The sequence below is a fragment of the Poecilia formosa genome, unplaced genomic scaffold, assembly GCF_000485575.1.
Source record: "Poecilia formosa unplaced genomic scaffold, Poecilia_formosa-5.1.2 Scaffold206, whole genome shotgun sequence".
In the NCBI taxonomy this organism is placed as follows: domain Eukaryota; kingdom Metazoa; phylum Chordata; class Actinopteri; order Cyprinodontiformes; family Poeciliidae; genus Poecilia; species Poecilia formosa.
In genome coordinates, this window is record NW_006800145.1 from 710,978 (window position 1) to 725,615 (window position 14,638).

At 39.3% G+C, this 14,638-nt stretch overlaps 1 protein-coding gene across 4 annotated transcripts in view; it reads left to right on the forward strand.

Moving 5' to 3' along the window:
- npnta (nephronectin a) overlaps positions 1-14,638 on the forward strand; it is a 60,438-nt gene that overhangs the window by 30,134 nt on the left and 15,666 nt on the right. For 2 of the 4 annotated variants that reach the window (XM_016679276.1, XM_007567283.2), the window contains 5 exons: positions 2,218-2,313; positions 7,956-8,075; positions 9,842-9,961; positions 12,625-12,759; positions 13,407-13,529. In XM_016679276.1, coding sequence (XP_016534762.1) covers positions 2,218-2,313; positions 7,956-8,075; positions 9,842-9,961; positions 12,625-12,759; positions 13,407-13,529 — 594 coding nt within the window. The remainder of the gene's footprint in view (positions 1-2,217; positions 2,314-7,955; positions 8,076-9,841; positions 9,962-12,624; positions 12,760-13,406; positions 13,530-14,638) is intronic. The other 2 variants (XM_007567284.2, XM_007567286.2) reach the window with 1 other exon arrangement.

The window sequence follows — 14,638 nt, forward strand, 5'->3', positions numbered from 1 at the left end:
TTTTATTACTATTATGTTTAAGTATTAGATTACACTACTGCAATTAAAGATGAAGTCACTATTTTCATTTTTTTTTTTTTCTCGTTCTTTACCAGGAGTTCAGGTAACTGTGAAGGGGGAGGTATGTTCTTACAGAAAACACATTATCAGGAGTGCAATCTATTAAAAAAAAAAAAAAAAGTCATGGAGAATGGCAGGATGGTGTCACATTGATGAAGAGCAGAGCGTGAGCCTTCAGACTGCTTCTGCTAAGGGATTGTTCATTGATCAGATCAGCATCTTGCAGTTAACCCCCTTTGTCTGGACATATTTGCCCCGATTTTAACACATAATCCTGCAGAATCTGTTCAGTGGGAATTGTTCCAACGAAGCTGCTTGGTTTCCCCATTTCATGCAAAGTAAGATTTGTATCCTATAAAATGCGTATCCTAACAACATGTACATTTCTATACCTACAGTTAAATGCAAATTGAAAAAGCTCACTGTGACTTAGTTGTGTTAAGCCATATATTAGTGACAAGCCTCAGTTTAAAAATTAGGGTATTGGAATGTTTTAATATTTTTTTTTATCTTTGCATTATACAGACAAGGTAAAATGTGGAAGAAAGCGTTTTAATCAGATGTAACCAAAATGATTGTTTTAGTTGTGGATATAACAACTTGGGTTCACAGAACTCTAGCACTACAGCACCTCGCTCAGCACATCATCCCCACAGTGAAACATGGTGGCCACTACATGTTGCAGTGAGAAAGTTTTTCCTCAGTTGCTCTGCACACAGCCCTGATACACCTGCAGCATCCTGACACCTAGCTTAGGATGCTATTCGTAGACTTTAGTTCAGCATTCAATACCATCTTCCCAGACAAGTTGATGGGATCAGGGTCACATTGCTGTTGAAAGCTTCTCTCTATCAACTTGACAGTTCCTGAAGACAGGCATGTCGCAGGGCTATGTGCTCAGTCCGGCTCTTGTTCCCGCGATTCACCCACAACTGCGCAGCTATCTATTCCTCAACACGTTTCTGAAGTTTGCGGATGACTCCACCTCAGTGGGTTTATAACAAGCAGTGGTGAGACCCTCTACAGAGAGAACCAGTACCTGTCCCAGGGGTGTTCTTTGAACAAGCTGGTGCTCAACACCGAGGAGGGTTAGGGTTAACACCCACCTCTTCTCATTCAAGTGGAGGTGGTAGCGTGTGGACAACGTCAAATTCCTGGGCATCCAGATCACCTCAAACCTGACCTGGTCACTGAACACCTCGTTTTCTGGTCAGAAAGGCCCCACAACCACTGTTCTGCCTCAGGGAACTGAAGAGGGCTGAACTCTCGCCCTCAGGTCATCAAGAACAGAGTATCTTAACGAAACTTTTATACTTTTATGTTCTTCTTTTTGTTCTTGAAACCTTGAGCTTTCCTTTAATGCTTAATGTACTGCTTGTGTTACTGTACAAAATCCCAATAAAACACACAGCAACACAAAAACAAAACATTTTGCAGTTGCAAAGTGACAAATTGTGAAAAAAAAAAAAAGAAAAACTCAAACCGGCGACAAGTGTTGCTTAAAAGGTTGCAAAGTTCTTCCGAGAGGTTATCTTATCTTTCAGTGGGGAACCACTTGAATGAGTGTGCAGACTAGTCAAAAGGGCTTGTATCATCTCCCTGTCACCCAACAAAAGCCGCTGTTAGTTTTCTGCCGGAGGAAGCGATCCTTGACTGACGGATGGTGCGACAGCCCCACATGAAGGGAGGGGCTGTCATTCCTGAGCCTCGAGTGTTTGTAATCCACCGCTGATTTGCCTCTTTCCATGGAAACTCTAGTCAACTTTTAAAAGTCCAGTCACACACCGACAATAGATCTTCTGAATCTGTGAGATATAGTCATCCTCTCAGATCCTATTTCACACTTGCCACAAAAAAAGGGATGGAGATGAGAGAAGAAGAAAACACAAGAGAAGAGAAACAAAAGCAAGCCCTGCTGTTTCTCTCATGTCCAGTTCCCACATGTGTAATTGTCTTTTCTGAGTATTGTTTGTCTTTGCTGTCCAGGAATTTGATGTTATCAGAGGCATTCTAATCCACTGGTTGAAGTTTTTCTATTCTCACTTTATTACTGTCTCTCTCTTTTCTCCTTCACCTCTTTATGTCAAACAAATGACAACACCCTTATCCATCACATTTCCCTCCTCCCCACTCTAACCTCTTTTCTTGCGCACAAAGAAGAGACGCCGGACCATTTAATACCCCTGGTGTGGGATGGCCACCTTCCTGTCTTTCTTCCTGTGGACCATCAGCCAGTGGGAGTAGTGACGGAGGGTGAGATTCTTCGATTAAGTCTCCTCTCGGCAGTTTCACTGCCGTCTCCCAGCAGCTTGCATGGAGCAGCCACCTGAGGGGGCGTGAATGTCACTTTCTGCTTTTTTTTTTTTTTTTTTTGTTGCTACTTAACGTCGTCCGTGACAGATGAAGCGCCACCCTAGAGCTGCTACTGAGCTGAAATGCCAGCATGATCACACAGCATGTCACAGTTTCTTACCACAATATATTTTCTTCTTCTTACCACTAAAAAAAATTTTTTTTCGGCACACAAAAGCAGTCGCTATTCTATTTTTTTATTTTCTTTTTTTTCTGTCCTCAGAGTAAACCTTGTTTTTCACTTTGTAGAAATTATCTGTATGGTCCCAACCGTTTTCTCCCCACCAGAGCAGCTCAAACACAGCCTGTTTTACCTGGCGTTACCTGCTTTAAAGACAAGTGAATCCCCAGGAAAGAGCTTCCTGCTAATCCCCCCCGTCAGTGGCAGAGGCGTGTCGGGAATGCAGCATGGCACACCTCTGTGGGGCTTGACCCAATAAATCAATCCACCTTGTATCGCTTCAGATGTGTCTCAGCAGTTCTTTTGCCATTCAGCGAACACCCCAAAGGGACTTTCCAACTCGTGATAGTATAAGTTGCTTTCCACCTGGGGCCAATTTCAGAAGTTAAGCTGTTGTACATAGCTGCCTCTTATCTCTTCAGTTTTTCCATCAATCTGAGTCTGCACTATTTTGACTGCCTTCTCTCCCTTTGGTCTATATATTTTTTGGTTATTATTATCTGTCTCCGTAGAGGTCATTCTGGCTGTGTGTTTGGCTTGTGCTCACGCTCACTGATCTTCCACTATCTGAGAATGCAACTGTTTCAGTAATGCCTCATTTACATTTCTAAGATGTTTTTCAGTCCACCAGGCGAGCGGAGACCTGTTCCTTTGCCACGCGAGCGACGTCCTGTTGCTACGGGGTCTCCGTAAATCCATTAATGAGGGTCCGTAATAACTGCTGTGAATGTTAAGGGGCAAAGATAATTAATTTCAGAAAAAAAATATCCCATGGCAAATGCCCCTTTAGAACAATACAAACACACTTAATTATATTTAATTGAGAATTCATGCAATAGACCAACAAAAAGTAGCGCAAAATGTGAATTTATGCATTTATGTTCAGTCCCCTTAAAGCAAAGGTGGACGTTCATCAGCAGCTCTGCACTGATTTCTGGATTGACCTTAAACATAAATTTAGAATTGCTTTTGAATGGTTTAGATCAGAACACGTAATAAAATGGCCTGGTCAGAGCTATTGCTTAAATCAGATTGTAAACATGTGGCATGATATGGAAATTAGTACTGATATCAAATTTGTCTGAGTTTGAGCTACTTTGCAAATAATATTTTTTAAATGTATTTCAATTACATTACATTATAATTACATTATAATTAAAACATACTTTTGACTGTGGCAAATATGTGACAAACATTAATGTTTTATTTGTTAAAAATCTTAAAATTGTTTTATCCTTTTCCTTCTACTTTGCAAATATACTCTACTTTGTGTTGATTTATCTACAAAAAAAAGAACAAAAAACATTGAATGCATTAAAATTTATGGCCATAGCATAAAAAAATAAATAAATCAATGGCTCTGAGAGAAAAGCATTGAATTTTGTTTTGAAAATCAAAATGGAATTTGAATTACTCAAAACACAGAGCCATGTTTCGCTATATATATAGTTTATGTTTGCACTTCCAAGACAAATATTCTTGGAAGTTACAACAGTGGATTATCTATCCAAAACTCGTATCCAGTGCCGTTTCACTTGTTTGCCATTAAGAGTATAAATTCCTTATTCTGTTTATCCTCAGTTTTATTTTTGGGTCCTTGATATCCTTACTTGTGAAGTGATGGTAAGTAAAGCTTTTACATTTTTAAATAGTAGCCCTGTTGTAACAAGTGTTAACAAACTGACCCCTAAGCTGGATATGAAAGTATTCCCAGTGATGAAACGCTGCTTTAAGCCTGCTGGTACTTTGTGGGTTTAAAGAGGCAAACGTTCCAAAGCCTTGTTACAGCCACGGATCAGTCAGCCTGCGCGGTGTCAGTAGATCAGAAACTTCTATTAATAGAAGAGGAGGGGTGTGTGGGTAGATCATAGAAACTGTGCATCTGCTTCATCATTTATCCAGATTAAACTTGTGGTGTCTTTTAAATGGCAAAGGTATGCAGCTTTCCCTGCCATGTGTTCACAGTGCTAAAGATGGGGCCATATATAGTGTTGCAAGGGCAGGGGGTGGGGGGGGACCAACTTCTGACGTTAAAGGAAGTCTATTTGTAAAGGTTCTGCTGTAGCTGAGAAACAAATGGTAAAAGTCACAAAGTGGATGAAGCTGTTTATGTTTCCTAGAACGTGACTCGTTGGAAAACCAAGGCAGGTGAAGGCTCAAAGGCAGACACATGATTAAACTGATCTTATTTTAACAAGACGAGCTGCTAAGGTGGGCTGAACAATAAAAAAAACTAAAACTGAACCGAGGTCAAACAAAAAATTTAACCAAGACCCGAACTGAAACAATGATTTGCGTAAAGATTGGCTAAAGTGAAAAAGAAGCTTGAATTTTTTTAAACACACAGGCAGAGACAATGAACAAACTACTCAATAAAACAAAGAAGAAGAAAGCACACCCTCCGGTGTTGTTCACAGTTTTATAAATCCAAGATTTGTTGGTGTGCACTTTGTTTAACTTTTTCCATTTGGCTTGGTATTCCTTTTAAAAAGTAGTGACATGGTGAAATACATCAAAGTATACTCTATCCAACATCAGCAATTCTTTCAGGTCTATGTTCACAGCTATTGAAATGATAACTGGACAAGGCTTTGGAAAATAATAATAAAAAAAAACTTATCTGCAAGACTGTGCCAAGCAGCTTATGAAGGAAGCCCATTTAATTAATTTGCATAAGAGATCTTTTTCTTTGGTTTTCATCCGTCCATACCTCCTGTCCATATTAGAACATAGTAAAAAGAAACTCCTCTGCATAAGCCAGGGACTGACCTCCAGGGTCCTCAGGCTTAATTTTATTCGTAACACTGAGTTTTCAGTAACAACCTCCACATCAAAGACTATCATTGTTAGCATGACCTGGTAGAACTTTGGTATGATAGGTTTACTAAGTGGAAAATATTGGATATCTGAGTTTCTGACTCGTATCGCTGGCCTTTACTGCTGATTCTGAACGTCATGCAATTCTGCTCATGGGCTGATTTCTCTGTGCATTCTGGTCAGTAGGTCAGAGGCACATGCATCCTGGAGAGGTCACCAGTCCATCACGGTGTACCAGAAAGACATACCAAGACACACAACCATGCACACACCCTCAAACCTAATGAAAATTTGGCCAATTATCTTAACATGTATGTTTTTGGACTGCGGGAAGAAGCCACAGTACCTGGAAAGAATAAAGAACAAAAGGCTTACATCTTCTTCATATAACTTTTAAAATTGGCAAGCGAGTCTTGTGGTTCAGTATGAACAAGTTGCACCATCCGGTCCCTCCTTTAATTCTGTGATAACCTCCAACAAGAGTGACACCATATCCTCCATACTTAATTTTAAAAAGTGCTTCAGGGAAAAAATTGAAATGAAAACTCTCTCTTCCTGTATCATATACTTTTACCCCTGCAGGCTACTCCTTACTTCATCTGCTATTTTTAATAGCGAGGAAAGACTCAAGACATGCTTTTATTAAATATTGATTGCTTTCAGACTGTCCAAATGCACACCACAACACATTTAATTCACAACTAGAGGAATAATTAATTGCCGCTGACAAAGACCTACAGTAAACTATGCCACAGCGAATATCTGACCAACGAGTTCCAATATAAATAATAATAACGCTGCACACTACAGCAGATATTGACTGTCGAGTATTGAGAAACGGTTCTTCATTCTGTAGCTCTTATCATTAAGAAGCTGCTACTGTGGCAGAACAAATTAGAAACATGGTCTATATTACAGCATTTACAGATCCATGGAAAGGTTTAAGAAATATCTGACAGAAAATCATTGACGTGAGTTAGATTGCAGCATAAATGCCAGAGATTATTTGGTTTTCTCATTTTTTTTCTTTTCATGCACTTTCTTTTATCATTAATAAAATCAAAATGTTGATGGTGAACAAATGCTATTTTTTGATAGATTTATTATATTATTGCGTTAAGCTATGCACCAACAGTAAACCTTTTTTTAGGGATCTTAGCGCCAACAAATGTTGATAAATAAAAAATGAATTAGCTTAATCAGAGACTTTACCGTAGAAAAAGACATTGTTAATCATCAGACCTGCATGCACAAAAAAAATCAGGAATGGAAGTCATTAGTTTGGGACTTTTAAAATATTTGTTTAAATTGTTGTCAATAAAATATTTTTAAGCAACAGCTTCCGATTAATTGTTTTAATCTTCTAAAGCCAAACCTATCCTATACATGGGCTCTGATATGTGAACACAACAGTCACAAGATTTTTTCTTAACAAATTGTACCTCAGCAATTTATTTATTTTTTTTAACAATTTTGTGGCCATCAATGAGTTTCTGGGTTTTCATCACCGTACAGGTCAGAATTTCATGTTTGCCTTCCTCTTTCACGCCAAGCCCAGTTCTGATTACTCTTTTGGACTTTGACCCAGTTGGAAAATACGACTGCGTCCAAATTGCAGCATTCTTGCTGTTGATGTGTGCTGAAGTTCAAGAATTTCAAGGTAATCAATCTTTGTTTTATCCACTTTGTGGAATGCATCGGTACAGCTGAGAGCAAAACATCCTGTTTTTTAAATATTAGATTTCAGTGGGATTTATAGTAGAGGGAAACATGAGAAACTATAAAGATCCTTTATAATAAGAACGCTGACTTGTCAGGAGGAACAAAAGTGTAACTAATACTTTTAAATAATCCAAGCGAAGCAGCTTACATAACAACACCCTACTTCTAAAAAGCTATTATCAAAAGCAGACATTTATAATGGTCTTAATTACATCTGTGGTTGACAAGTGAAAATGTCTACTCCGAGAAAAATATAACAGCCAGGATATGGCTGAGCATTTGACAGGTGTTGCTCTTACAGAGTATGTCTTTCTCCCGCGAGAAAAACTGTCAGCATCCTTCCCTTATCTGATTTCTGTAGGGCTGCTGGTCCACTGTCTTCTGCAGACGTGCAAAAGACAGTGGATCTGTACATATCTGTCAAAGAGTGGTGGTTGGTGAGGCTTCTGTCTCCTGGAGTCATGGTGACTCAGAGAGTGTAATGCAGGTGGTGGGATTGCTGACAGTCGACACTGGCTTTCTGGTAAATCATCAAAGAGAGACGTTCAGGGCCTGTTGGAACATGGTAACACCTTTACTGCCTCTACGATAACCCCCACTTCTAAAGCACACACATTAGCGCATATACAGACAGACAGAAAGACAATGTCTGACCCACATACAAATGCAGGGGGTGGTTTGACATAGTTGACCCCATCACCTTTGCCCCTTGCCTAATTTCAACCTTGTTTAGGGAAGGGGTGGGGGGCTTGGTCTCCCCTCGTCCATTTACATTCTGTCTGTGTCTGTCTCTCTCTCTCTCTGACTGTTCGTCTCTCTGCAGACCTGAATGAGTGTGGGCTGAAGCCGAGGCCCTGCAAGCACAGGTGCATGAACACGTATGGGAGCTACAAGTGCTACTGCCTAAATGGCTACATGCTGATGCCTGATGGGACCTGTGGAAGTGAGTCTCTCACATGCACACACATTTTATTCTACACTTTGTCTGTATTGGTGTGGATATTTATTTTCTCTCTTTGCGTAAACTCCCCTCTTCCTAACCTTTATGCACAGCCATGGTGTGTTCCATGATACAATAACTAATGCGTGCACAGTTATTACTTTTTCTTCTAATTTATAGTGGTAAAGTGTTATAAGTGTAAGTTATTGACTGCCACACACTTTTTTGTGGCCGTCAATAAGATCCTGGATTATTTCTATTTGAGCACATTTTTTTGTCAAAAATGGTTCAACTCAGTTAAGTTGGTTGTTTCCTTAAGTCTTCAGTTCAGATCAGGGTGATTTCAGAAAATAAATGTTCCCTGTTTTATCATTCTGAAATCTTGTTTTATCATAATTGACCTGCTGGACTGCAAAAAACCTCAAATTTGTGCACCCAATTCATGTTTGGAAAAATATCTCAAATTTGTATATTTTCTAATTGTTTCACTGTGGGAATAAGGGATTCAAATGCATCATGAAAAGCCCAATATTAACATACTGTTAATAATCATTGTGAATGTATGTAAACTTTTGTCTGGCACTGCAAATGCTTGCACCATTGTTTTTGGAAAGTTCTTGCCCTTTGTGATAAAAATTCATTTTTCTGCCCGTGTAAGGGCCCTGACAGCAGCCCTGCAATCCTTTGATAGACTGCTTTGATTAAAGCCCCGTGTTGATCTGCTTCATTATAGCTGCTCCTCTCTCGGAAAGCCTCCTGTGAAGAGCCCTTAAGGCGGTAAAATGAAAAATATAAAAGAAAGTCTTCTAACCCTCTAGTGAATATATAGTTTTTATTGGACGCCGTGAGGTTTTCCTTCATAATACGAGCCGCCGCCGGTGCACGTCTCCCATCTCCTGCAAGTTCAGTTCCACCCCCAGCCCCCGATTACTATTTCTCCACACATTTTCAGTTCAGGATTATATGACTGCTGCTACCTCTTTTTAATTTGCTCCTTTTTTAAAGATAAGATAAAAAAAGAAAATGAATTCTTCCACCTTATAAAGTCTGACTTGTTCTCCACTTGAGGCTATGTGAAATTAGTCTAGGTGTTGTTTTTGTGATGGTGTTAACCACCTTGCTTTTCGTCTTTTCTTCCCCTGCTGTGGCTTTGATCAATGGATCGCCGTGGCATTTAATCAGCCCAGACTGCCTGTGTCATCAAACTGTACTCCAGGGAGCCTGAAAACAGCCAAAGTCGCTGCAGCAGCATGAGCCCTGCTTTTAATTTCCTTTTTAGGACATGAATTTATCAGGGGAGCTCAAACCATTTCTGCTCCATTATTTTATTATTTTGGAGGGTCTTGATCTTCCCTGTGTGAATCAACAGGAAATAGGCCGTACCCTGCCACAACAATACGGTGAAGATGGATAATCAGACTCTCGGTGTAAGAAATGATCAAAGGGCCTGAAGGAGGGAGCTTTGAGCCAAGGTGTGAGCACACAGCATCGGCTCACCAGAGGAACCTAATAATGGCAGTGCTTGTGTTGTTCTCTTGGCTGCACCCAGGGTCAAGCTGGCAAATATCAGAAAAGGCAGACGAGTGGCACTGCTCTAACAAATTGGCCAGAGGATAAAAGAGATGTGTGCGTGTGTGTGTGTGCGTGTGCGTGTGTATGTGTGTGTGTGTGTATGCGTGGATGTGAGGGAGTGGAATAAACTGTTCCTCTTTGAACCCCCTTGTGGCACATGCTTGAGTTAATATGTGGTTTGCTTCTTTTTTCATCAGACGCTCGGAGTTGCGCCATGGCCAACTGCCAGTACGGCTGCGAGGTGCTGAAAGGAGAGGTCCGATGTCAGTGTCCGTCACCGGGCTTGCAGCTGGCCCCAGATGGAAGAACCTGTGTGGGTGCGTCCCAGTCTTAATATATCCTCTGGCCTGAAAACTGAGATGTTGCCGATAGACTCCTGTCTGCCAGCGACTGAGGTAAAGCTGAGCGGAAAAATTCGAACCAATAACGTCCTTGCAAAATCAATGCGGCCTACTTCCACGAATTTTTGAGCTGCAAACTTTCAAACTACCATCTGACAAAGCATCCCTCCTCTACGCCTTCCCCATTCAGCTCCAGCAGACTAGCGGTAGCAGCAATTAGCAAACACCTGGAGGAACTTTGAGTTTGCTGAGCTTAAGCTACTTCTCAGTCCAATATTCATTGGAAACGGCTTAATGGAGAGAGACTGCTGTAATGATGCGCTGAAGGTGGAGCGTCAGAAACAGCAAGAGCTTCTTAAAGAGACAAAGGCCCAATTTCAATTGAGCACCAATTTAAATTATAACACCATGTTTCTTTTAAGTAATTTTTGAAGTCTACAGCATTTTTTTTAACAACTGAAGATAACAAAGTCACTTTACTGCTATAAAATGGCACTATTTTGCTCGGAAAATACATAATTTACCTAATCCTCTGAACAGAACATGCATCTCTACTTTTTGTATAAATAATCATCAGTTTCTCTGTAAATAACTGCCCATGTCATGAAATTTAAGAAAACTATTTTGACATTTATGACATTAGTTTAAAGACTGAAGTGGACTATCAGGGAACCCAATCTGAATTCACGCTAAATGAAGGTGATACAGGATTTATTCACTGCACCTTAAATGACTTCTCACAACTTTGTAACAGAACCTGCCTTAAAATTTTCTTCACAATCTCTTTTCAAAGCAAAGCAGTGAAGGTGGGAATATCTAAAATATTTCTCTGTTAATTTTTCTTCCCCTTGTCAAGAATATTATGAATCTATCACTGCTCCTGCCCACAGAGAGACTCCACTCCTCTTACAACCTGTCTATTTCACAGCAGAGAGAAACCAATCCTCCATTCATTACGGATTTTATTTTTGGTGCTGCAGCTTAGATGGGTAACTTAACGGATAAGATGTGTGGAGGGTTGGGAGGAAGGTTAAAGCAGTTAACCTATGTCAGTATTAATACCTTGGTTGCTACAGCATGTTCCTTTAATGTTGTCTTTAACTGCTGGTTAGATATTGTGTGGGCGGGTTTTTCAGGCAGACATCAATTTTGGAAGAATGACAGAAGGAAAGAGAGACTGGAGCTCTAAGAAGGTGAAGCATGACTTTACATTAGTTGGATCTTATTTTTTAGGGTGATTTTTGCCATCTGTCTATGGACTGTAGGTGAAAAATAGCCTTCTGGCTGACTCTGGCATATTGACAGAAATGTTATTAATTTACAGTGTAATAGAGAAATACAGTCAAATTCAAAGCATTTTGGGGTCGTTTCTATACAGCTATAGATTACAGGATTGTCTATAGTTGTATAGACGATCCTGCTCAATAATAAATAACTGCACTCAATACACGTTTTTTTCAGATGTGTCATTATTTTTGCCAAGCACTGGAAAAATACCAAAATTGTCACCAAAGTTTAAGATGTTCACACACAAGCCAGGAACCTGCAATGAAGTGGAATTTCCTGAACACCAATAATTCCCTCAATATTCAGACAATTTAAACGTTGCTGCAAGATGGCAGACTGGTGACCAAGAACTCTCTGGTTTTAAAATCAATGGCTTCAAGTCTTACATGTAGCTTCCCACACTGCCAAGTTACAAAAACATCTGGAGAAAAAATATAATGGCCAGATAAGATAATGACATAGTTATTTCACAATATGTGAGAATAAGTAAAGTTGATTCTTCCACCATTGTGATGGAGGAAGCAGCACCTTGTGGGGTAAAACCTGGACCTAACTGGGTGTTTTATCAAGACAATGACCACAAATACACATTGAGACTTTTTTGTGAGAATTAAACAAACTTATAGGGACCTTTTGGGATCTTCTTCCCAAAATTCCAATATCAACTCCATTGGAAATCTGTGGATAATGGTTAAAAACTGGGTTGATGTTAGAAAACCAACCAGCTTTCATGAACTTGACCAAATCTGACAGGGAGGTCACAGAATGGTCTAGTCATAGTTTGCTAACAGTAAACTAGCCAAATATTAGCTGGGTTGTGTGAACATATATTTTTTTTGAGGAAATTCAGACTAAATTCAAACTAACATAGTGCCCATTGCCTTTGAATTAACCAAAGATGTGCGACAAATCAACATTTCGCCATGTTTAAAAAATTGTTTAAATAAATGAATTGCTCAGCTGAGATGTGCACCAAATGAGTGAATTTTTTTGGGCGGTTTGTACTAGTCGCTAAATATTAATGCTCACATTTCTGCTAAGGTGAGCAAAAGACCTACTTGAAATAAGGCTTTAAATTATGAAATAAGGCATTGCGCTGTGCACAGAGAAGAAAATGCTTTGTTCATAAATGAATGTTAAGCAGAGAAGGTGAAGCAATCTGCTGCCTTGAATAACAGTGGTTTATCAGATATAATTTCTGTCCTTTAATATTGAAGATCTGCATTGCCTGACTTTTATTATAGCCAGAGGTTATATGGTTTCTAAATTGACATATGGAACTATTTGGCTTAATTTGTTCAAATACCTTCTTTTTTTTGTAATAACCTGATTTTTTTTTTCCCCTCCCGTAGATGTGGATGAATGTACAGCAGGGATAGCAGTGTGTCCCAGGTTCAGGAAATGTATTAACACCTTTGGAAGCTACATCTGCAAATGCCACGAAGGGTTTGACCTACAATACATCAACGGGAAATACCAGTGCATAGGTGAGGTCACAGTAATAAGGAGACACGATGTAACACTTTTATGTACGCACGAACCAAATTAACAATTATTCATTAACTGGTGTGGACATTTCATTATTATGAAATATGTTTTAAAAAAGTTTGTTAGTAAGTTTTTATATCAAACAAGGGCAGAAGTTTTTTTTTTTTTTTTTTTTTTTTACATTTTTACCACCTGAAGAAGATCTAGAAGTGAATAACTTCCCTTCCTGTCCACCTGATTGTGCCTCTGTTAAAAATTGAGAATCACTTCCATTCCATTTCCATTAGTTTTAACCCATAATCATCAAAGCTAACAGAAATGAAGGCTCAATATAGATTTACAACGCTGAGTGTGACAAACCTACATAAGTTTTGCTTTGAAAGGGCTTATTATTTATAGATCAAATATCTCACTTCTCAGAAGATGCTTACATGACCTTGCTGTGTCCCTCTACCTCCCAAGTAACCCTCATAAACGATTTTTCACAGGCATTCATGAAAACATAGGTGCTTCTGTTAAATAAACTTTGAGCTTCCCCTCATGTGCACATTGAGCAATAACCTTTTGATATCCCACTGTTGTGTCTGAAGGGTTTCCTCACTCGCGCTCTGTCGCTGAATGTTTTCATGTTCCTATTATCTTTCAGACGTGGATGAGTGCTCTTTAGGCCTGAGCCACTGCAGCGGCTTCGCCACCTGCTACAACACGCCAGGCTCATACAAGTGCAAATGCAGAGACAGCTACAGGGGGATGGGGCACGACTGTATACGTAAGTACTGCCTGGGAACAAAAGATGCTGGCACCGATGTTCGCCACCGCAGAAGGGCCAGTGGGGCCCCCCGTTTTGTTTTGTTTTCTTTGGCTTTTTCTTAAAAAAAAAAAAAAAAAGTTAGGCAAGCAATAAAGAGGGAGGAATCATCATGAAAGCCAGGAGTTGGTGCTGGAATTTCTTTCTTTGTAATGGTTGTCAGTCAGTGCTCAAATGACTCCGCTTCCCTTATCTCATGTGCACAGAGCAACTCTGTTTCTGTTGGGTGACAATTTCAGTCAGCCATTTTCATCAAATGGAAATGGTGTTCCTCTTTTTAATCGCTGACGTGAAGTTCATTAGCTTGCAGCAGTCCAGTCCAAATGAAGTCATTTATTCTTTAATTTTACTCAACCACCTTATGTACTCAGCCAGTGTTTTGGTATAATGAGCGAAGAAGACGCCTTTTGCAAACACTTCAGCATGTCACCTAACTGAAGTTTGCAACACATAGAGAGAGAAGACAGGGGGCCAATTTCAAAGTTTTCTTTTGCTTATCCCTTTTCAATTCAGTCTGCAACCTGAAAGATTCGAGAACCACAAACTCAAAACTCTTAACGAAAAAGAATAACTGAATGAAAGGAGTAACTCGATAATAAAAAATATATATACTTATACTCGTGCAGTTATTTATTATTTTAAAGAATGTATATTAAGGGTATATAACCTAAGTTTTTTTTCCTTTTCCTTTTCAGTAGAAATTGGGCTTATTGTTCATGATAGAAATTGGTATAAAGGCTACAAAGAAAGAAAGTAAGCACAAAACAACCATGACACAAGAAAACATAGCTATGTGTGACTAGAAGAGAATGTAAATTCTTCCAGTTAAAATTTGACATTCTAATGTTTCCTTCAAAATGTTTTCTACATATAAAGCACCTCTTGTTAGAAAAAGAAATGTTTTCTAGGAGCATTTGCTGGGAGAGATAAGTATGTAATGGCAAGTCCTTCAGGTAGACATTGTAATTTTGAACCGAAATTCAATTGAATTTATGCTGAAAACAAAACTTCCCTCAATGCGCTACAAGACAGATAAATTCCCAACTACAGAGATTTCTTTTGTCAAGATA